Consider the following 22,220-nt stretch of genomic DNA (forward strand, 5'->3'; position numbering starts at 1 on the left):
GTTTGAGGCCAGGAGTTTGAGACCAGCCTGGGCAACACAGGAAGACCATATCTCTACAAAAAACTTAAAAAAAAAATTGTTCTAATTTGTAAAAAGTTCACTCTCCAGAAACTCCTCTGCTTCCTCTCAGCTGCCACGCTGTAAGAAGCCCAAACCACAGGGGAAATTCAGAGGCCATGTGGAAATGCTCCAAACAACAGTGCCAACTAAGCCCAGCCCTTGAGTCACTGCAACCCAGGTGCTAGACATGTGCTTTGAAAAAGCCTCCAGATCCGTGCTGTCCAATTCAGAAGCTGCTGTCCACATGTGGTTATTTAAATCTAAATTTCATTAAAACTAAATTAAAGTAAAAATTCAGTTCCTCAGTCACACTGGCCACATTTCAAGTGCTCAAGAGCCACATGTGGCTATTATATTCGACAGCATGGATACAGCATATTCCCATCACTGGAGGAAGTTCTGTTAGACCTGCTTCAGATGATACTTGAGCATTTGAGTCTTTCCAGCTGAGGTTCCAGACATTGTGGAGCAGAGATAAGCCATCCATCCCCTTGTGCCCTGTCTGAATTTATTTTTTCTAGACGGAGTCTCTCTCTGTCACCCAGGCTGGAGTGCTGTGATACTATCTTGGCTCACTGCAACCTTTGCCTCCTGGATTCAAGTGATTCTCCTGCCTCAGCTTCCTGAGTAGCTAGGACTACAGGCACAAACCACCATGCCTGGCTAATTTTGTTGTATTTTTAGTAGAGATGGGGTTTTGCTGTGTTGGCCAGGCTGGTCTTGAACTCCTAACCTCAAGTGATCTGCCCTCCTTGGCCTCCCAAAGTGCTGGGATTACAGGCATGAGCCGCCAGACCAAGCCTGAATTTCTTACCTACAGGATCCAAGGGTTTAATAAAATGGACCTTTTGTGCCACAATAAATGGGTATTTTGGATAGTTTTTCATGCAGCAGCAGTAACTAGAACAAACCCCTCTGATAAGAAAAGCATTAGCACTCTCAGAAACCATCCCAGCTGACTTCTGTTTACGTCTTATCTGCAGAACAGTGTCACAATGCCACCTCTCCTGCAATGAAGCCTGGGAAAACATGCATTTAGCTCTTCTAGCCTCTTAGGAAGACAGGGGAATGAGGATGGGACATGGGAAACGGGTGAGCTGGCAACAGTGTCTGCCACAATTGGTTATATATATAAAATTACATTCTATTTTAGTTAGCAGAGCTGCATAATAACATATGCAACCCATGCTTTAAATGTATTTAAAGTACTCTAATAACATTTGCTCTCAGATTACTTTATATAAATGTTCTTTGTACTTAGAATGTCATGAACACTGTATCACTCCTAGAATCTGCACTATAATCTCTTTACTGAAATCAAAATCTTCCTCCTTGGCTAATGGAAAGAAATTGCAATATTTGGTTTGGATTTTGTTCATCAAGATAGTAGAAAGTGAGCAAATTATAAGGAGACATTCTCCTATCAGACCACGTTGCTTTAGTAGGCTTGTTCAATGTTATCTAGTTATCTTTTAATTACAAATGTCTGTGTGCCAGTGTCTTCTGGAGACTACATAGCCCTCCACTACAAACCCATGTGAAAAGCCACAGGAAACCACACTGAGGTTTCCTCAGACGTAACTGGATTGCCTTTTTTTGAGAAATGTTTAGAAAAGAACTGGTTTACTTGGTTTTCAATAACTCAATGATTAGCGCATGATTTAAAAAGTTAATGTTAGGCCAGACACGGTGGCTCACATCTGTCATCCCAGCAGTTCAAGACCAGCCTGGCCAACATGGTGAAACCCCGTCTCTACAAAAATACAAAAATTAGCCAGGCACGATGGCAGATGCCTGTAATTCCAGCTACTCAGGAGGCTGAGGCAGGAGAATCGCTTGAACCCGGGAGGCTGCAGTGAGCTGCACTCCAGTCGGGGCGCAGAGTGAGACTCCATCTCAAAAAAAAAAAAATAATTTTAAAATGTGTGTGCTATGATTTATGTTGCATGACCGTCTAAAAAGAAAGAAATAAAAATCACGATAAGAACATTATGGGTTTTTGTTTGTTGTTTGTTTGAGACAAGGTCTCCTTCTGTTGCTCAGGCTGGAGTGCAGTGGTGCTGCTCACTGCAGCCTCGACCTCCTGGTCTCAAGAGATCCTCCCGCCTCAGCCTTCCAAGTAGCTGGGACTACAGGTGTGCACCACCACGCCCAGCTAATTTAAAAAATAAAAATAAAATAAAATAGAGACAGGGTCTCACTATGCTGCATAGGCTGGTCTCGACTTCCTGGTCTCAAGAGATCCTCCCACCTCAGCCTTCTAAAATGCTGGCATTATGAGCATGTGAGCCACCTCACCCTGCCTGTCTAATTTTCAAATAAAGGTAAAAGGTTGATTCCTTAGAAGTGAAATGAGTCGGCTGGGCGCGGTGGCTCACGCCTGTAATCCCAACATTTTGGGAGGCCGAGGTGGGCAGATCACGAGGTCAAGAGATTGAGACTATCCTGGCCAACATGGTGAAATCCCATCTCTTCTAAAAGTATAAAAATTAGCTGGGAGTGATGGCACACGCCTGTAATCCCAGCTACTTGGGAGGCTGAGGCAGGAGAATCACTTGAACCCAGGAGGCGGAGGTTGCAGTGAGCCGAGATTGTGCCACTGCACTCCAGCCTGGTGACAGAGCGAGACTCCATCACAAAAAACAAAAAACAAACAAACAAAAAATGAGTCTTAATAATTACACACCATGTGATAGCTATTCTCCTGTAACCCTGTCTCAATTTACAGGGAAACATAAGAATTAGAAAGCTTAGGATGTCTCTATCTCAGAAGTCAAGGTGTGTGTGTGTGTGTCCTTGCGTGGATTAGGTAATAATTCAAGGCATTTTCAAGAACTGTATTTTACAAAGATATTGGAAGTTATTTTTTATCAAACGATTACCTTTGTTGTAAGGGCCCACTGGGAATTGTGTAGAATGTAGGGATGTGAAAGGCAAAGGCTGTAGTTTCTAGTGACTATCATTTGCTGAGAGAGAGGAATACCTCTTGACTGTGATACACTTGGAGCCTAATATCAAATTCTTTCTTCCTCCATAAGTCTAATTCCCTGCACAACTAGCAGTTAGCCCTCCACTCCCCTGCACAATTCCAAAGTAAATGTTAGATAGTAATAAGCCATATGCAAACTTGGATAAAGAACATTTTATACCTCGTGACTGGCTGGCATTGTTCAGAGATGTGAATCGGTTTTCCCTTGTATTTGCAGTCCATATATATATATTTATTTTTATTTATTTTTATTTTTTTGAAACAAAGTTTTGCTCTTGTTGCCTAGGCTGGAGTGCAAAGGCGTGATCTCGGCTCACTGCAATCTCTGCCTCCCAGGTTCAAGCGATTCTCCTGTGTCAGCCTCCCAAGTAGCTGGGATTACAGGCATGCGCCACCATGCCTGACTAATTTTGTATTTTTAGTAGAGACAGGGTTTCTCCATGTTGGTCAGGCTGGTCTCGAGTTCCTGACCTCAGGTGATCCACCCACCTTGGCCTCCCAAAGTACTGGGATTACAGGCATAAGCCACCACGCTTGGCCTTGCAATCTGTATTTGAAAAAAGAGCTGCATTATATATGTTAGGAACATTGAGTTTTAAGGGCAGATTTTTTTTTTTTGAGAGAGAGAGTCTCACTCTGTCGGCCAACTGGAGTGCAGTGGCACGATCTCAGCTCACTGCAACCTCGGTCTCCGGGGCTCAAGCAATTCTCCTGCCTCAGCCTCCCAAGTAGCTGGGATTACAGGCGTGTGCCACCACACCCGGCTAATTTTTGTGTTTTTAATAGAGATGGGGTTTCACCATGTTGGCCGGGCTGGTCTCAAATTCCTGAGCTCAGGTAATCCTCCCGCTTCAGCCTCCCAAAGTGCTGGGATTACAGGCATGAGCCACTGCGCCCAGCCGAGTGTGGAATTTTTTTTAATTGAAGGAGACATTAGACATGATCTAATTCAACCCTTTTTATAGGTGAGAAAACTAAAAGTTGATAGAAACTGGTGTGAAACTCAGATCTCCCAGTACCCACCCTTCATTGCTTTTTCCAGTATGCCATGGGGCCTTCGTGTGTGTGTGTGTGTTTGTGTGTGTGTTTATATTTGGTCAGACATCTTCTTACACTCCTGGGCTAAGCAGCAATAACTCATAAATTTTTGACATCTACATTTCTGACTTAAAAATGCTTTTAATGCTACTGATATTTAATCAGTACCTATCAGATGACTGCTCTCATATTTTAAACCTGGAATTACAGATTGAAGACATTCAGAAAAGAGAACTTGTACCTTCTCTTGAGAGAATTCTTGAAAAGTACAGATAAGTTTGACAAAATTACAATTCATGTATCTTTAGACATTTTAATCTCAGCCACGCCTAATATTGCAGCCCCCAAATATAAAATTACTAATCAACACACATGGTCCCGCAATTCTAGATGTTTAGTATAGTACCATTATTTGCCTAACAGTAAGAGAAGTTGTGCTTCTAGAACACGTGAAAAATTACGTGTTTCTTTTGATAAGGCATTCCAAGAATATCCTATCTAGTTTCTTGAAATTTCTGTGCTTAATTAGAAAATTTAACTCACTTTTATTACAGATGGAATTGTCATTACAGAAAACCAAAAACAAACAAATAATAAAACTGAACAAATCATTTATATTTGACGTTTTGATGACATTTCAATGCAGAGGAAGGGACATTTTCATTTAAATGCTTTCACAGTTTTGCCATACTTTCACAGTTCAATTCCACTCTTGTTTGCAACTAAAAAACCCAAACACTAAAAAAAAAAAAAAAAAAAAAAAATCACATTAATCATAATTTAAGGACTTAGTAAAACTATGTTTTAGGAATTTGTACAATAAACATGAAATAAGTCACCTGATCACTCCCCACCCTCAGCCCATTCCACAAACCCATCTTCCCTCCCCTTCTCCTACGCATTGAGCCTTCAGAAATACCCTTTCTCAATGCGGTTCCTTCTAAAAGGGAGAGGCGCGAGAGTCAGGGTGGAGAAGGCGGCTCCAACCAGATTTTGCGTCCATAAAGCCGAAAGCTTCTAGGCCTGACATGTACAGCGGGTTTGTGCCCGAGGAGCACAGCTGGTCTACACGGGCCCGCACCGTAGACACTCTACTCCTCGGTGAGCTGCGGTTTAACTTCCTTATAGCAGGTTGAGAGTGCAGGCCCCGTTTGGAGGGGAAGGCGGCGCCCCAACGGGTGTTTTCCCAGGAAGTGCTCCAAGAATGGAGAGGAAAGGGGAAAGGGGAAAGGGGAAGGCCAGGCGATGGGCGTTTCATTCATTGCTTCTTTCTCCCCATCCCCTCCTTCGTTCCCCGCCAACTTTCCCCTTTTCCCAGTCGGAGTTTGACGTCGGTCTCCTGGATACCAGGCAGCCAATCGCTTGGTTGCGAAGGGACCAGCGCGGCCAATCAGGCGTCGTTGCTACCTGTGAGTAGTATTTTTAGCTGAGAGGGACGCTCGATTCCACTCTCGATGTAATTTCGTGTATTTCTCTGGGGCAGGTTGTGAAAAAGGCACTTACCCGCCCCCCGCCACGAGTCCCTCTCTTACCCCACTCCCTAGGTACCCGCACATATTTCAGCAGAGAATGATTTTAAACGCACTCTACAGGCAGGCACCGCGTTTATTCTGTGCACCTGCGTTCCAGCAAGCCCTAGAAATGCACACATGCGTGTGTGTGTAGACATGGACACAGATACATACGCAATTTGGCCTCGTGTCGCCACACCCTGGGCACGGCGTGGGCTGGGACATTTGGAATAAACGGATCCGAGTCGCAGCCAGGGTCTCACCGGGAGGCCTGAGGCTGCGGAAGCAGTTAAACTGCCGGCGGGGCGGGAGCTGTGGCGGCCTCCCTTCCCCACCCCCAGCCCGGCTCCACGGCTTTGGGTTCTGCAGCTGCCACTGTCTGGGTGGCGGTTGGCCTAGGCCTTAGGGTGATTAATATTCAATTAATCGGGTGCACGAATCCCGGTCACAGTTTGCCCTTTCTCTACCCCGCCCTGGGGTGGGCTGGAGGCTGATTTAGTAGCTATTCCACGAGCGGGATCCTCCTTGGCTGCAGCCCCACGCGGAAAGGGCATTTTCTGGGTACCCTTGCCGCCCTCCCGGAGTCCTGGGCTCCTCCAGCCCCGGTTCTCCTTGGCCGCTTCGCCACCGGCTTCGCCCTCCTCCCCCTCTGCCCGGCGCTCTCCGCCTAAACCGGGCGTCAGCCGCCCTACCCCACCCCTTTCTCTCTTTGGCACGTCTCCCCCCACAGTCCCTTTCCAAACGTTCTCTTCATTCCGTCCCCAGTGCTCCGATTGTCGGTTCATTGGCCCTCCTGGAGCCCGGAGGGTGCGGCTTCCCCACCCCTGCGTCCACCGCGCGTCCGGACAGGGGCAGGCGGGACTTGGCCAATGGCGTCGGGGGGCAGGGCAGGGGCGGAGCCGGCCGGCGGGGGACCGGGGTGCGGGGCGGGGAGCGCGGGGAATGGCTGCGCCGCGGGAGCTGTGTGACGCTTGGCGGGCGCGCGCACCTCGACGGAGGGGGATGGGGGCGGGGAGGAGGCCATAAAACGAGAGGCGGGGCGCGCGCCGCGGCAGAAGGAGCGAAGCTCTGGCCCGGCGTGGAGCGGGCGCACTACGGGGACGCTGGGCCGGGCACCGGGCTGTGTGGAGAAGTGAGCGCGCTCGTCTGACCCCCGTGCCCGCCACCCCGAGCCACCATCGGCGAGTTCCCAAGGCCCGCCCGAGGCCTCCGTCCTCTGCCCTCAGCCCCGCAGCGGCGACGTCTTGCACTCGGCGAGCTCGCCGCTCCCGACCCTCCCGCGCCCCCGCCCTGTCGCGCTGCTCCCCGCCCAGCCGCGGGTCTGTGGTCCAAGCCGCCCCGAAGCAGCCCGTAAGTATCTCGGGGCGCCGGGCGGGGTTGGCAAGGAGACAGGAGCCCCGGGCCCAGGCGGCGGAGGAGGGGCTGCAGCGGCGTCGAGCTCCGGGCCCTCGGGAGCTCGGGGACGGCGGGGTCGCGGCCCTGGGCGCCGAGGGGGCAGCGCCGGGACCCGAGGGGAGCGGCTCCGAGGGGCCACCGACGCGTCGGACTCGGCTCGGGCAGTTGACCGGGGACGGGCGGCCCGGGGCGTGCTGACGGGAATCGGGGGGTTGGGGCGCCCAGGGGAGCGACGAGCTCGCGGTGGAACGCTGGGGTTCGAGGGGCCGGTGGCCGCGAGGCTGAAAATGGTGCCGGGGAACCGGTGCTCCCCCAGGCTCTGACCGGGTCCCAGGAGCCCGGGGCGGGTGCCGGGGGGCGGGGAGCGGCGGGTCGGGTTACGGCGGGGGAGGGGAGCGGCTGACCCGGCGCCCCGACCTGCTCGGTGCTGGGTGCCCAGCCGGGAGAGGTTGCTCTTCCATTTCCCGGGCCTTCCTCCTCCTCCTCCTCCTCCTCCTAGGAGGCTCGTACTCTCTTCCTCCTCCACCTCCACCTCCTCTTGCTGTTGCTGCTGCTGTAGCGCTTGGGCTCCGAGGGCTGTGAGCAGAAATCTAATGAGATCTAACTGGCTGTTTATGTAATTCTTCACACTCCTGCCTGTCTTAAGGCGTTGCTTTGTAACTACCTTCCACCGAGCCTGAATTTTGCTTGGCTGCACCTTCAAGCAATTGGGCTTAATCAGCTGCCTCTGCCGGCACTCAGGCTTTTGACTTGGAAAGTGTTTTTAGTTTGGGGGCAGCCAGGGATTCTTTTTCCCTTTGTTACCACGAATATGGAAAATAGAACAGACGAATTAAAACCAACTTGATTTTTAAACGTCCTTTTAAATCAACTTCAGTGTGCAAATAGATCCCTTTCGCAAATATCTTCTGTTTGCCCTTGATCTTTTCTTATCCCCACCCAGTGCTGATCCAGCAAACGTTTAAAGGTCGACCTTACCATACTTGCTTCTCCGGCTGTTACCGTGGGAGGGAGGGAGGGAGGGAGGACGGACGGAGGTTTTTAAAAATCAGACTAAAACTCAGAAACCCTGGCCTTTAAACAGAATAATCAATAGTTTTAATTTGTGTCGTTGCTTTTGTTATACTTGCTACCTAATAGGAATTTTCAGATTTAGAAAAATACACATTGAAAACAAAAGACCCAGAGAAGCTGGATTTTGTTATATTGTGCTCTTTATATACTTAAGGCCGAAACTATATAGAATAATTTGGTTCATAATTATTCACTAGGATGAAATTCATTTAGTACTCAGTGTCTTTAATTTTAGCATCATGTACTATGGAAATTAAAATGATTTTCCTAACTTACCAGATTTTTAAATGTCAATGACAGAGCAGATTTAAATAGTATATGTCCAAAGTAAACTAAAACGTGGATTCACTTCTAAGTTGGTGAATAACAATAAAAATTACTACCTAAAAGTGGCATCTATATATATGGGGATGGGGGGAGGATGCTGAGTACAATAAATATTCTTGTGAGAATTGAGGGGAGAAGAATACATGTTCTAGTGATATTTCTTCTTAGAACTCTATTCAGAAACAGGCTTTTAAAAACATTATTTCATCTGTAAATCTACATTTTCCTGTGTGATTTTAAACTTTAATCAACAATTTTCTATTTTATATTTTGTACTATTTACAGTTTTCAGGCTTTCTGTCCTAGTAGACATTTTCTTCTTCTCTTTATCCTTAGCAAACTAACACTGGATATTAGACATTTTTTAAGGTGAAATTACTTTGTGGGGGGAAAGGTCGTGGGACTTATATTACCTTTATCTTATTTGGATATGTTTGCTTTTGTTTTGTTTTAAGGAACAAGATCACTCAAGGTGAAGGATAATCTACTAATACCAGCACTTTGAATGAAAATTTGTTTCTCTGCCACAAACTGAACATTTTTTTTTTTTTTTTGGTGGGGGAGTTGAAACCTAATTTTGTGGCGTAGCAGCTATGCAGCTTGAAATCCAAGTAGCACTAAATTTTATTATTTCATATTTGTACAATAAGCTTCCCAGGAGACGTGTCAACATTTTTGGTGAAGAACTTGAAAGACTTCTTAAGAAGAAATATGAAGGGCACTGGTATCCTGAAAAGCCATACAAAGGATCGGGGTTTAGATGTATACACATAGGGGAGAAAGTGGACCCAGTGATTGAACAAGCATCCAAAGAGAGTGGTTTGGACATTGATGATGTTCGTGGCAATCTGCCACAGGATCTTAGTGTTTGGATCGACCCATTTGAGGTTTCTTACCAAATTGGTGAAAAGGGACCAGTGAAGGTGCTTTACGTGGATGATAATAATGAAAATGGATGTGAGTTGGATAAGGAGATCAAAAACAGCTTTAACCCAGAGGCCCAGGTTTTCATGCCCATAAGTGACCCAGCCTCATCAGTGTCCAGCTCTCCATCGCCTCCTTTTGGTCACTCTGCTGCTGTAAGCCCTACCTTCATGCCCCGGTCCACTCAGCCTTTAACCTTTACCACTGCCACTTTTGCTGCCACCAAGTTCGGCTCTACCAAAATGAAGAATAGCGGCCGTAGCAACAAGGTTGCACGTACTTCTCCTATCAACCTCGGCTTGAATGTGAATGACCTCTTGAAGCAGAAAGCCATCTCTTCCTCAATGCACTCTCTGTATGGGCTTGGCTTGGGCAGCCAGCAGCAGCCACAGCAACAGCAGCAGCCAGCCCAGCCGCCACCGCCACCGCCACCACCACAGCAGCAACAACAGCAGAAAACCTCTGCTCTTTCTCCTAATGCCAAGGAATTTATTTTTCCTAATATGCAGGGTCAAGGTAGTAGTACCAATGGAATGTTCCCAGGTGACAGCCCCCTTAACCTCAGTCCTCTCCAGTACAGTAATGCCTTTGATGTGTTTGCGGCCTATGGAGGCCTCAATGAGAAGTCTTTTGTAGATGGCTTGAATTTTAGCTTAAATAACATGCAGTATTCTAACCAGCAATTCCAGCCTGTTATGGCTAACTGAAAAAAAGAAAATGTATCGTACAAGTTAAAATGCACGGGCCCAAGGGGGATTTTGGTTTTTTTTTTTTACCTCCTTGAGAATTTTTTTTTTTAAGCTTATAGTAAGGATACATTCAAGCTTGGTTAAAAAATAATAATAATAAAACATGCATCATTTTTCATTTGCCAACCAAGCACAAAGTTATTTTATACTGACTGTATATTTTAAAGTATACTCTCAGATATGGCCTCTTACAGTATTTAAGATATAGCAAGGACATGGCTGATTTTTTTTTTATAAAAATTGGCACTAATAAGTGGGTTTATTGGTCTTTTCTAATTGTATAATTTAATTTAGTACAAAGTTTGTAAAATATCAGAGGATATATATATATTGTTTCTACGACATGGTATTGCATTTATATCTTTTTACTACAGTGATCTGTGACAGCAGCAGCTTCATGTTGTATTTTTTTTACTGAAATTGTACAATATCCATCTTAAAGACATCAACTATTCTAAAAATTGTGTACAGGATATTCCTTTAGTGGTGGAATTAAAATGTACGAATATTTGCTTTTTTCAAAAAAATGTATTTTCTGTTAAAAGTTTAAAGATTTTTGCTATATATTATGGAAGAAAAATGTAATCGTAAATATTAATTTTGTACCTATATTGTGCAATACTTGAAAAAAAGGTATAAAAAAGTATTTTGAGTCAGTGTCTTACATGTTAAGAGGGACTGAAATAGTTTATATTAAGTTTGTATTAAAATTCTTTAAAATTAAAAACGCCTATTGTGGTCTTTGTTTTTAAGTGTTTTCTAAAGATCGACCTCTGGAGTTATTCCGTTGTAAATGCTAATGATGGAAAAAGGCCTGACTCATGGAGTCAGGAAGGAATAATGGAAAGCAGTTGCTCTACTAATGCACCAGATCGTGGTTTGCCACATAAAAAATGCTATCAAAACTATAGCCTGACCAGTGCTTGGGACAACTTTATTTTTTTTTAACAGCCCTCTTCAGTCCACATTTGTCTACCCCATGATAGAGATGGTATGGTAAGGTTAGCTATACAGCAAGTTTCAAAATGTCATGCTGACATGGGGGAGTCAGGTGATAAGATGAAATTTCTTCGTGTAATCTGAGATGATTTATTTGAAATTTATATGGAGAGAGCATTGGATCAGTTTTCTGTTTTTGCTCGGACAAAGTGGCTGACTGAATTTTAAAAAAAAAATTTACATCAGTTTACTAATCTTTAAAGTTTAGCCATTGCATGTAGCTAGAGAACTTAAGGTCAAAATCTATTCACAGTTGGACAGATTGTTAGATGTTAGGATTTTCATTTTCCCAGCAAAAACGCTTATGTATTTAATTTTTTGTGAGTGGGTATCCAGCCTGCTGGTTTGAAGGATTTAGAGAGATTGACATTGTATCAAATTGGAGAGACTTGGTAAGGATGGAATTTTTTAAAACTGAAGAGTTGGAAGACCACTAAAGTTAAATGAGTCATTTCACTAAATGTCAATCAATACAGTATTGATATAGTATTGGTGAGAAAAGTTAAAAATGTCCATTGATACAGTGTTGACACAGTATTGGTGAGAAAGCTGTCTTAAAAAACTTTATATGTACTTTTATAGTAAGAAACCAGCACTGCCTGGGTTACCAGTGAAATAAATTTGGTCTCATGAGCTTTTTGGACACCAGTCTACAAAAGCCTTTTGTCATTTACCCATGCAGTGTAGAGCAATAAAAGGTTTTAAGGAAACAAGCACTGGAAATAACAGAGCTAAGCTGTTTGTCAGCACCATGGTGAGGCTTTTGTTCTTTAGTGGACAGAATGAGGCTATGAAGAAGTATTGGAATACTGGGTGCAAGCAGCAGAGATCTGGCCTGCCAACACCACTTACATGCTTTTGTGATCACGAAGTTTGAATAGCTGTAAGAACAATCAGGGTAATGGCTTTAAGCACTAGTTTCTGCTACAGACTTTGATAAAGTTACAGACTTGGGAGAAAACTCTGCTTATAAATGAAGAAAGGCTCAAGTATAATGTGCTTTTTCTGAAAATCATAAGGCAGCTGGACAGTACATAAACAATAGAATTTTTTTTTTTTTTTTTGAGATGGAGTCTTGCTCTGTCACCCAGGCTGGAGTGCAGTGGCACCATCTCGGCTCACTGCAACCTCCGCCTCCCGGGTTCAAGTGATTCTCCTGCTTCAGCCTCCCGAGTAGCTGAGACTACAGGTGCCTGCCACCACGCCGGCTAATTTTTGTATTTTTAGTAGAGACAGGGTTTCACCATGTTGACCAGGCTGGTCTCGAACTCCTGACCTCAAGTGATCCCCTGCCTCAGCCTCCCAAAGTGCTGGAATTACAGGCGTGAGCCAGTGCATCTGGCAAGGACTTCATAATTTTTTAAAAAATGAACAAGGGCCCTGTTTTCATGCCCTTTTTGTTCATTAGGAATGGGAATTTTTTAAAAGGTGCTTTTGTCTAGCACATCTGAGAAAAGCTTACATCTTAGTTCCAAGTCATTTTCTCCCCATGGTGCTATCATGCTTTTGACTGTCTGTGTGGAGACTGTTTCGGTTGACAATTTGATGAATTCATTATTTTCATAGGCCTTTCCCATTTTTTTTGACTCCTATAACTACAGATACTGTAGCAGCCTCTGAGTACTCTCAGTGTCCAAAATGTTGCCTTACAGATTTCATAGCTCATGGATGAGTAAGGAATATTATACCAAAAAAATGGCTTTCTAAGTTTAGTGTATTCCTTCTCTGCCCTGCCTTGTCTTTTCTGAAATCAGGTACATTGTGAAATCTCCTTTTTGCCTATAATAGATGGCAAATGTAAATATAGGCCTTCTTCAAAATGCCTCCATAAATATAACAATATATACTGTGATTAACTTAGGTTTTAAAGGTGAAACTAAAGGTACTCTAAGTTTAGAATGTTTTTCCAGGGCAGGTGCTGTGGCTCATACCTGTAATCCCAGCACTTTGGGAGGCTGAGGCAGGTGGATCACTTGAGGTCAGGAGTTTGAGACCAGCCTGGCCAACATGATGAAACCCATCTCTACTAAAAACACAAAATTAGCCAGTGTGGTGGCGTGCGCCTATAGTCCCAGCTACAGGCTGGGAGAGTGAGGCAGGAGAATCGCGTGAACCCAGAGGCGGAGGTTGCAGTGAGCCAAGAGTGTGCCATTACCTTCCAACCTGGGTGACAACAGCCAAACTCAGTCTCAAAAAAATAAAATAATGTTTTTCCAATTGGGTGTAAATCCCATTCCCATATACATGTCTTAGGTACTGGCATTTTAATTGAGAGACTTAACAAATCTTCAGGACTTTGATTATTTTAAAATAAGTCACTGTAACACAGAAAGAAACAAAGTATGTCTCATTGGACATACTTAAGCTAATGAAGTAAAATGCCAGTTGGTAACCTTCCTTTATATCCTTTCCCTACACAAACAGAAAATAGCATAGGCATGGAACATCAGATATGTATCCTTGCTTGACTGGAAATGCATGTTTTTGTCAGATGCTGGGTAACAACTCTAGTGCAAGAACAGATACAAGGAAAACAGAAGACAAGTATGTAAAATGGTCACTGCTGAATAAAACCCATTGCGTTGTTAAGTGTATCAATCAGTTGATGCTTAATCAGTTTGGCCCAGGAGGTCATTTGAGATCAGAGTGCTTTAGTTTTTATGGTATATTAGGAAGATTACATCTTGTTGTTTAAAGGATTTAGGATCAATTATCTGTGGGCATACAATTGGAAAATTAGCACATTTTCCAATTGCATGCCCAGTTTGAAGCCATTTTTGAGTGGCTTATGTAAACATGTAGTTGGAGCCTTTTTTTTTTTTTAATCTTTTAAATCAGGAAATAAACATATAGCACTTACTATGTGTCAAGTGTAGTTCTAACCCAGTTGACAGACTGGGTTGGGGGCAGAGGGGTGGGACTGAGGCACAGAAAGCTTCACTGACCCAAGATTGCATGGCCAGTACATGGCGGACTTGGCGATTCAAACTCAGGTAGTGAGTTCCAGAGTTCATGCTCCTAAGCACTATGCTTTGTTCCCTCAGATTAGTTGTTATTCTGATTTGAAGTCAGGGTAATAGCACCATTTTTGATGTATTAGCTATGTAATTTGCAGAATCTTTACAAAAGTGTTAATGAGAAGGGTCTAGTGGAAGGCTGTTCACCATGCTCAGAATATGCCATGATGATGTTTTGAGTGAGACTTTGTATTTCCATTGGTTATAAACTGAACTCATAAGCAATAGGGAAATGTTTTTAGAAATCATTGTTATATCAATGCTCTAGTTTTTTTTTTTCTTTTCTTTTTTTTTTTTTTTTTTTGAGATGGAGTCTAGCTGTGTTGCCCAGGCTGGAGTGCAGTGGCGTGATCTTGGCTCACTGCAACCTCCACCTTCCAGGTTCAAGTGATTCTCCTGTCTCAGCCTCCTGAGTACCCGGCTAATTTTTGTATTTTTAATAGAGACAGGGTTTCACTATGTTGGCCAGGCTGGTCTCAAACTCCTGACCTCAGGTGATCTGCCCTCCTCGGCCTCCCAAAGTGCTGGGATTACAGGCGTGAGTCACTGCACCCAGCAATGCTCTAGTTTTGTTGGTTTTCATAATTCAGTCATATAAATTACATCTCTTTTCAGAACCACTGGATGATTCCCTGACTGTAGATTTAGTGGCCGGTTACAAGCAAAGTTGTAACCGTTAACCTCCTGTGGCTATTTTCACAACCATTCCTTGTCTGTGCTTATTGATAAACACTCTAAAGCAAGGCCAAGTGACCTACCTTCAAACAATGTGTTTCTAGTACCTATGATTTGTTTTTAAATTACTTTGAAAAGCTACCTTTAGGATTTCTGTACATATAAATATTGTGATTCATGGTCTTTTTACTTTTATTTCAAAACATTAAAAACTTTTTTTTTTAATTATAGTTTTTAAAGTAGATTTGGGGTCTCACCATGTTGCCCAGGCTGATTTTGAACTCTCCCAGGCTCAAGTGATCCACCCACCGTGGCCTCCCAAAGTGCTGGAATTACAGGCGTGAGCCATCATGACCAGCCAGTTTTAAAACATTAAAGAAACAAATTGACTTCTCATTTCAAACTCATTCTGAAAGCCTTTCTTGAAAAAAAAAAAAACCAATTTGGTTTAAAATAAAAAGTCACATTTTAGAAGCATGAGCTGTTGTGGACAAACTTACATACCTTTGATTGTTGCTATTAGTTTTGAACATGTTTGCACAGTAAAGAGAAAAGCCCATTTTAAAAATGGCTCAGGAGAACTTCTGTAGTTTTTATGTGGATTAAATCCTGTTATACTAAATACTATTTACATTGTTGGGTTAGTTGGCGTTTGACTGGAGCAAATATGGCTGACCCCTTAAGTGAGCTTTAGGTGGTTTAGATTGGGCTGAAAGTCTTATTAATGGAATTTGACTTGTAAGTATTAATAGTAAAACCTATATTAACCATTTCTCCGTATTTGAGTTTTAAGATTTTATATCTTAGAGGACTTGGTTTGTATATATAGTATGTTAGTGAGAACTTTGAGATTATCTCACAACTAGGCAAGCCTCAGATGAAACCATTTAATCAAGAGGCTGTCCCTGTCTAATGGCTAACTGAAACTATGGGTCTAAATTCCTTGCTTAATTGTATTAAGTCATTTGATTCAGATGGCTCAGTTTATTCATCTGCAAAATGAGTACAGTGATACCAATATGCTTCCTTGAGGAGCTATGAGAACTAATCATTTGCTATTGAGAGTTGTCAGTGAACTAATAGAACATGTGTCCATAGGGGCTCACAGTATTTAGAGGCCATCAAGTCCAGAATTCTAGCCATGTTTGCTGCCCTTTGAAATCAGGAAAGTAAGTGAAGATCATAACTGCCTTCTTATATGCACATTTTGCTGTCAGTTATTTGAGTCAACAGAAAATTGAAATTCTACAGTAATATTCTAAAAGCTCATGTTTCATAAAATACATATAATTATTTTCATAAACATAAATATCATGGAGTTTGCATTTCTAGTTTTTTTTTTTTTTTTTTTTGAGACGGAGTCTCGCTCTATCGCCCAGGCTGGAGTGCAGTGGTGCGATCTCGGCTCACTGCAAGCTCCGCCTCCCGGGTTCACGCCATTCTCCTGCCTCAGCCTCCCGAGTAGCTGGGACTACAGGCGCCCACAACCGCGCCCGGCTAATTTTTTGTATTTTTAGTAGAGACGGGGTTTCACCGTGGTCTCGATCTCCTGACCTTGTGATCCGCCCGCCTCGGCCTCCCAAAGTGCTGGGATTACAGGCGTGAGCCACCGCGCCCGGCGCATTTCTAGTTTTGAGGCACTGAAGGAAACCAGTGCATTCTTTTTCACACAATTGGCAAGTTGATTATTTTATACAATTGGCAACCCAGTATACTAGTTGACATTTCCTTTTGGGAGCAGCCATAAGAGTTTGCTAAGTTAAAATGTCCATGCTGTTGTGAAAAATATTGACATAGTTGTTCTTATTTAAACAATATTGCCTGAGGAATAGTAGTTAAAATGTAACTTGGTGGTGGATACGTCATATGGATAATGGTGCTAGCTTTATTTTAGTGCAGGTAGAAAAGAAGAGGAGGTTTGCTTTACCAAAGGGAAAAACATAGAGGACTTGGAAGGAAAAACACATTCCGTCTGGCATGATGAGTACTTACTTCACTGATAAAATATGACCAGTGTGCAGTACAGAGAACAGGTGTAAAATATTTTTAGACAAACCTTGGCATATACCGTAGGTCGCATCCCTTCTGCCTATACACTCTTCAAGTGTTTCAAAAAATAATTGTGGAAAAACCACATTGACAAAATGAGCTAGACATTGATTTTATTTTATTTTATTTTTTTGCACTGAATGTTAAACATAAACTTCCTTCCCAGCCATCAGGTTGCAGCTATTTTTAAACGCTGATTCTCCACATGCCCTTCTACAGCTCTTGAGGTCTTTTTTCCTCTTTCTTAGTGCTAGTGAGAAAGCTGGAAAATTATGGTGCTCACCCTTTTGGAGTGGGAAGGCTGACTTAAAACAATTTCGTGCTTCCTCTAGGCCAGAAAGAAAGAGTGTCAAGAATGGACATGGCGTCAGTCTAGCTTGTTTTCTAGCAAATGGTGGGTATAAGTGGATGACTTCTGGATACTGATAGAAAGGAATACTATCAGTATCATGTCAGTATGGTTTAAGAAATGGAATTATTGGCAGGGTGTGGTGGCTCATGCCTGTAATCCCAGCACTTCGGGAGGCTGAGGCAGGCGGATCATGAGGTCAGGAGTTTAAGACCAGCCTGGTCAACATGGTGAAACCCCATCTCTACTAAAAATACAAAGATTAGCCAGGCATGGTGGCATGTGCCTGTAATCCCAGCTACTGGGGAGGCTGAGGCAGGAGAATTGCTTGAACCCAGGAGGCGGAGGTTGCAGTGAGCTGAGATCGCACCACGGCATGCCAGCCTGGGCGACATAGCAAGACTCCATCTCAAAAAAAAAAAAGAAAGAAAAGAAAAGAAAAAAGAAATGGAATCATCACGCCCTGCAAATATTGTACATTTTAGTACAGGGTCCAGATACCTTGTGACACAGGTTCAGTAGTTCCTAGGCATAGGAACATCTTTTTCTGTTTTGCACTAAATGTAGGTATTCCTTTCAGATGGCTTTCCCTTGCCACCCCTCCACTAGCCATCAATGCATTTCTTTTTTATTTTTCTTTTTCTTTCTTTCTTTCTTTCTTTTTTTTTTTTTGGTGGGGAGATGGAGTCTCGCTCTGTCACCCAGGCTGGAGTGGCACAATCTTAGTTCACTGCAGCCTCCGCCTCCTGGGTTCCAGCGATTCTCCTGCCTCATCCTCCTGAGTAGCTGAGACTACAGGCACGTGTCGCCATGCCCTGCCAATTTTTGTATTTTTAGTAGAGATGGGGTTTCACCGTATTGGTCAGGCTGGTCTCGAACTCCTGACCTTGTGATCCACCCACCTTGGCCTCCCAAAGTGCTGGGATTACAGGTGTGAACCACTGCGCCTGGCCCCATCAATGCATTTTTAGTAAAGATGAAGATTGAATTTTGTTTTGTTTTGTAATGAGAATACCTGTTCTTTCTTCACTCTGATTATCCAGATTTGCCTACTGCCCTCAAAGCTCTTTTTCCAAAAAAAACTCTCCTAGTTTTGCAAACTACCTGCCATTCTAAAGTTTTGTGGAGCCCCGGTGACTTACTTTATTCTAATTTCTTTTTATTTCCAGAAAACATGATGGGAATCTCTTAAACCATTTTAACACAAGGCTTAAGATAGTTGCAATCTTTGCAGTCAACCTTTCTAGAAACTAAGGTGTCACCAGAGGCTCTTTAAAGATTTTGAGAACAACCAGTTTTCACACAGCTATAAAGGATTTTACCTGGGGAAATTCTGCTTTGTGAATCTTGAAAAAGTCTGGAAGAAAGGAAGGAAACTTTTTTTGGTGACTTAGAAAGAAGATTCTTGTTCATTTTCTGAACCACTAAAGTTCAAAGAACTTTTTGTGTTCCGTGTAAAAGAAATAGCTGAAAGTGAGAGCTTTTCCCCTCAGGAGCATCTGCCAAAGGAGAAGGGTCTGGCAGTGGGCAAGGGACCAGGGTGTATGTCCTCTATCTGCTTTTGCTTCCAGGGCCTGGGAAAGGTGGAAAGGATAGTAAAGGAGAGAGCTTCCGCATACACTGCCTGACAACTTGCCCTGGAGATCAGTTTCCCCGGAAGGAGGCTTTGCAGAAGTTCTGACACCACAGTTTCCTGAAGATTATATGTGTGCTTTTTTCCAGATTTTCAAGGAGGATGGGGAGCTGCTCCTATGTAAAGCACTGGCCATTTGAAGGATGCTTTTTATACTATCACAAAGTCTGACAGAATCCAGAGGGAATGACGAACCCCAAAAGCTCAGTAATAATAATGGCAACCCTTATATGCATCTACTATGTGCTAGATACTGCCCCATTTAAATTTAGTTCAGCTTCATAACAACCCTCTGAAGGTTGTACTGTTTCTCCCATTTACAGATACGTAAGTGGAGACAGAGAGATTGCAACAGTCACAGCCAGTGGAGCTAGGATTTGAACTGTGGGATTCTGTTTTCAAAGTCCATGGTCCTTAACCATTACACTATCCTGCTCCTTTGGTTGACCTCAACAGGTCGATTTTCTAAAACGAGCCACACTTGGTTGTTCAGAAGTCATCTAAGCTGCACTTTGTGCCTGGTCCCCCTCTCCTGCAAATCTCACTTGTGATTGTTCGCTCAGCAATCCCAAACTTATTTTACTATCAGCCTTTGCCAGGCACAATTAGGAAAGGGAAATCGGCTACAAAAACACAATGGAATAAGATATGAGTTTGAGAGCTACGCGCTAGCTTTACTTACTTACATCACTACTGCTCTCTGGATGATTAGATTTGTTGAGAAGCAGCTATACGCACTTCACATACTGAAGTCTTGGGTCCTGAGCTTTACTAGTACTTGTGATAGCAAAAGGGTGCTATTGACTCAAGTGGCTGCCCTGGGGTCAGATTCCATTCTTGTCCCTAAATTCTTTCTCAAACAAGGTGAGATATGATTAGAAACAGCTCCTGTATTCATCCACTCAACACATTTATTAAGCATCTCCTGCGTTAGGAACTGGTAGTGATACATATAATCCTTCAGAACCGCTAAAGGAGCTTATGCTCTAGCAAAGAACAACACACACGCCCAGATAATCATAATACACAGAAATATGTAGGGATATGAACCAAAAAAAGGGAGAGACTGTGCCTATCTAAGAGATTCTAGGTCTGGGAGGAGATATCAAGCTATGAAGAATGGGTACAGTGTCCACTGGAAGCACCTGGAGAAGGCTGGGCTCCCTCAAATTCCCAGCTCCAGTAAAAGAACAGGGAGTTGAGAGGAAAACCTTGGTCCTGGGGTGTGTGTGTGTGTGTGTGTGTGTGTGTGTTCTTCATCAGATGTATCCACAGTAGGAAGAATGTGGGCTGCTAACCCTTGGGGAAAAAGGCAGAGGAAATCAGAAATAGAAGCTCTGCTGCCAGTCCCATCTCTCCTGGGAGAAGCTGCTTTGAATTTGAACATTTTAACTTATTTTTTCACTGTTTCAAGCTTTGTACAGAAACATTATGAAAGAGAAATAGTTTAAAACTTCTTTATTCATCAAACCCAGGAGTGAGATGGGGAGGACCGGTAAGAAGTCCAAGGAAGGAAGAGGTGGGAGTGAGAGGGGCGTCAGGCTGTGTCAGAGGGATGTCAAATTCCTTGCTTTCAAGACAGTTTCAGTTTCATGCTTAATCTAGAAACCTCCTCAGGCTAGAAGCTCCCTCTAGGGGTCATCTCATTTGTTTTCCTACCTTTAGTGACAAAGCCTCTTTTGGTTTTGTGATGTCAGGGCTCACAGCAGGTACCACCCTTCCAGAAGTTGGTGGTGGTGGAAAGTGTGTGTTCATTGCAGAAACTCAGACACCCCCAGCTCACTCCCAGTTGCCACTCCCATCGCCACACCCTACCCCTGGCCGAGGTAACAAGTCTGTGGAGCTCAGTAGTTTCCTTTTCCAGTTTGGCTTTTTGGGCGCCTGTAATATCTTCCGGTTTGAACATAAATCAAAGAATGAGGCTTTGAAGGGAAAGCTTTGTACAAATTTCAGCCAGAAATTAACATTCCCAAATAACTTTTCGCCTGGGTCGCTTCCCCGGGCAATGTCCTTCCCCAGGCTTCCCTAAGTTCTCTGTGGCTGAACACTCTGTCATCCACTGAAAATACCACCACAAGCTGGCCAAGCTCCTTCATGTGACCTGGGACTGTTCAGGGAGCATCACTACTCTGTACAGAGCGTGGATCCTGCTTTGGCACAGAAGACACCAGCGTCTGACCCTTGTCTCGCACCCACTTGACCAGCAGGGACACATGTTTCCACTATTTTCCCTGCAGATGTAAGAATGCTCTAGAGTGGTGTAGGGGGCTTCATTCAGCCTCCAAGTAACATTACTCCTAGTGATCCTCTATGAGAAAGAACATGGGCTTTGGGGTCAGAGTTGTTTTTTTTTTTTTTTCTTTGAGACAGAGTCTTGCTCTGTCACCCGGGCTGGAGTGCAGTGGTGCAATATCAGCTCACTGCAACCTCCACTTCCCAGGTTCAAGGGATTCTCCTACCTCAGCCTCCTGAGTAGCTGGGATTACAGGCGCCCACCACCACACTTGGCTGATATTTTTGTATTTTTAGTAAAGACGGGGTTTCACCATGTTAGCCAGGCTGGTCTCGAACTCCAGGCCTCAGGTGATCCGCTGCCTCGGCCTCCCAAAGTGCTGGGATTATAGGCGTGAGCCACCATGCCTGGCCTGGGGTCAGACTTTGAATCAAATCCCAAACTCAACCTTAAGTAGCAGTGCACTGTTAAAACGATTCCACCTCAGATTTCCTATCTGTAAAAGAGTTCCAAATTCTACTTGTTAGGGTTGGTGTGATGAGTATGTAAGATAAATAAAGCATTCAGCATCATCCTCTTCCCTACATTGAATAAACTGAACTCTCTTTACTCTGGTGAGAGAGGGCTCAAATCCTCCCCTTCTCCCGCCATGGCTTAGCCTCAAGGACATGTGCTCAGCCTATTTAGGGGAGGTCAACTGGCCATAAACGTGCCTTTTCATGAGAATCCTAGGAAGTAAAACTTCCTGGTATATTAGCAGGGAGAAGGAAGGACACAAAAATGAGACGAAACCAGACTTGACCGCTTTTGAATCTGTGGTGGAAAATATCACAAATGGGGTTGAGTATGTGGCCTTTGGAGTCCTGTAGACACACCTAGGTTTGGGAAAATTTTTCAATCTCCCTGAGCCTCGGTTTCATTATCTCTGAAATGGACAGACTATTAAATGGAGGTGAAAATATATACACATGACAGGGTTGTAAATATTTAATGAGACAATGCATGTTGAACACATATTAAGTGCTGTAAGCTCTTAGTAACAGAAATTATTAACCCTGCCAAAAGGGCATCTAATTGGTAAAGGGTGCCCACCTTCTATGAGGCCCGGGACAGGGATGGGTTGCCATCTGTGTGAGTCTCACTAAAGCTGTGTTCTAGTCATCCATAAACACCAGCTTCAGCGCTTATTAGGGTCACA

The 22,220-nt window shown here is 43.8% G+C and overlaps 1 protein-coding gene and 1 long non-coding RNA gene across 4 annotated transcripts; one reads left to right on the forward strand and one right to left on the reverse strand.

Annotated features, from left to right (window-relative positions):
- Nucleotides 1-4,683: 4,683 nt before the first annotated feature.
- LOC106993998 (uncharacterized) lies at nt 4,684-5,304 on the reverse strand. 2 transcript variants are annotated; one of them, XR_013406503.1, is made up of 2 exons: nt 5,169-5,304; nt 4,684-4,825 (listed from the first exon to the last, which is right to left on the reverse strand). It is a non-coding gene; the product is annotated as an uncharacterized LOC106993998 (long non-coding RNA). The 2 variants fall into 2 exon arrangements; XR_001440383.3 differs by lacking the exon at nt 5,169-5,304 and adding an exon at nt 5,007-5,145.
- Nucleotides 5,305-6,651: 1,347 nt separating this feature from the next.
- TOB1 (transducer of ERBB2, 1) lies at nt 6,652-10,794 on the forward strand. 2 transcript variants are annotated; one of them, XM_015119265.3, is made up of 2 exons: nt 6,652-6,948; nt 8,850-10,794. In XM_015119265.3, the coding sequence occupies exon 2, from the start codon at nt 8,988-8,990 to the stop codon at nt 10,023-10,025; it is 1,038 nt and encodes a 345-aa protein (XP_014974751.1). In that variant the 5' UTR covers nt 6,652-6,948; nt 8,850-8,987; the 3' UTR covers nt 10,026-10,794. The 2 variants fall into 2 exon arrangements, with proteins under 2 accessions (XP_014974751.1, XP_077827264.1); XM_077971138.1 differs by having other exon boundaries at nt 9,045-10,794.
- The last annotated feature ends 11,426 nt before the right edge of the window (nt 10,795-22,220 follow it).

This window comes from Macaca mulatta, chromosome 16 (assembly GCF_049350105.2).
Source record: "Macaca mulatta isolate MMU2019108-1 chromosome 16, T2T-MMU8v2.0, whole genome shotgun sequence".
NCBI classification, from domain to species: domain Eukaryota; kingdom Metazoa; phylum Chordata; class Mammalia; order Primates; family Cercopithecidae; genus Macaca; species Macaca mulatta.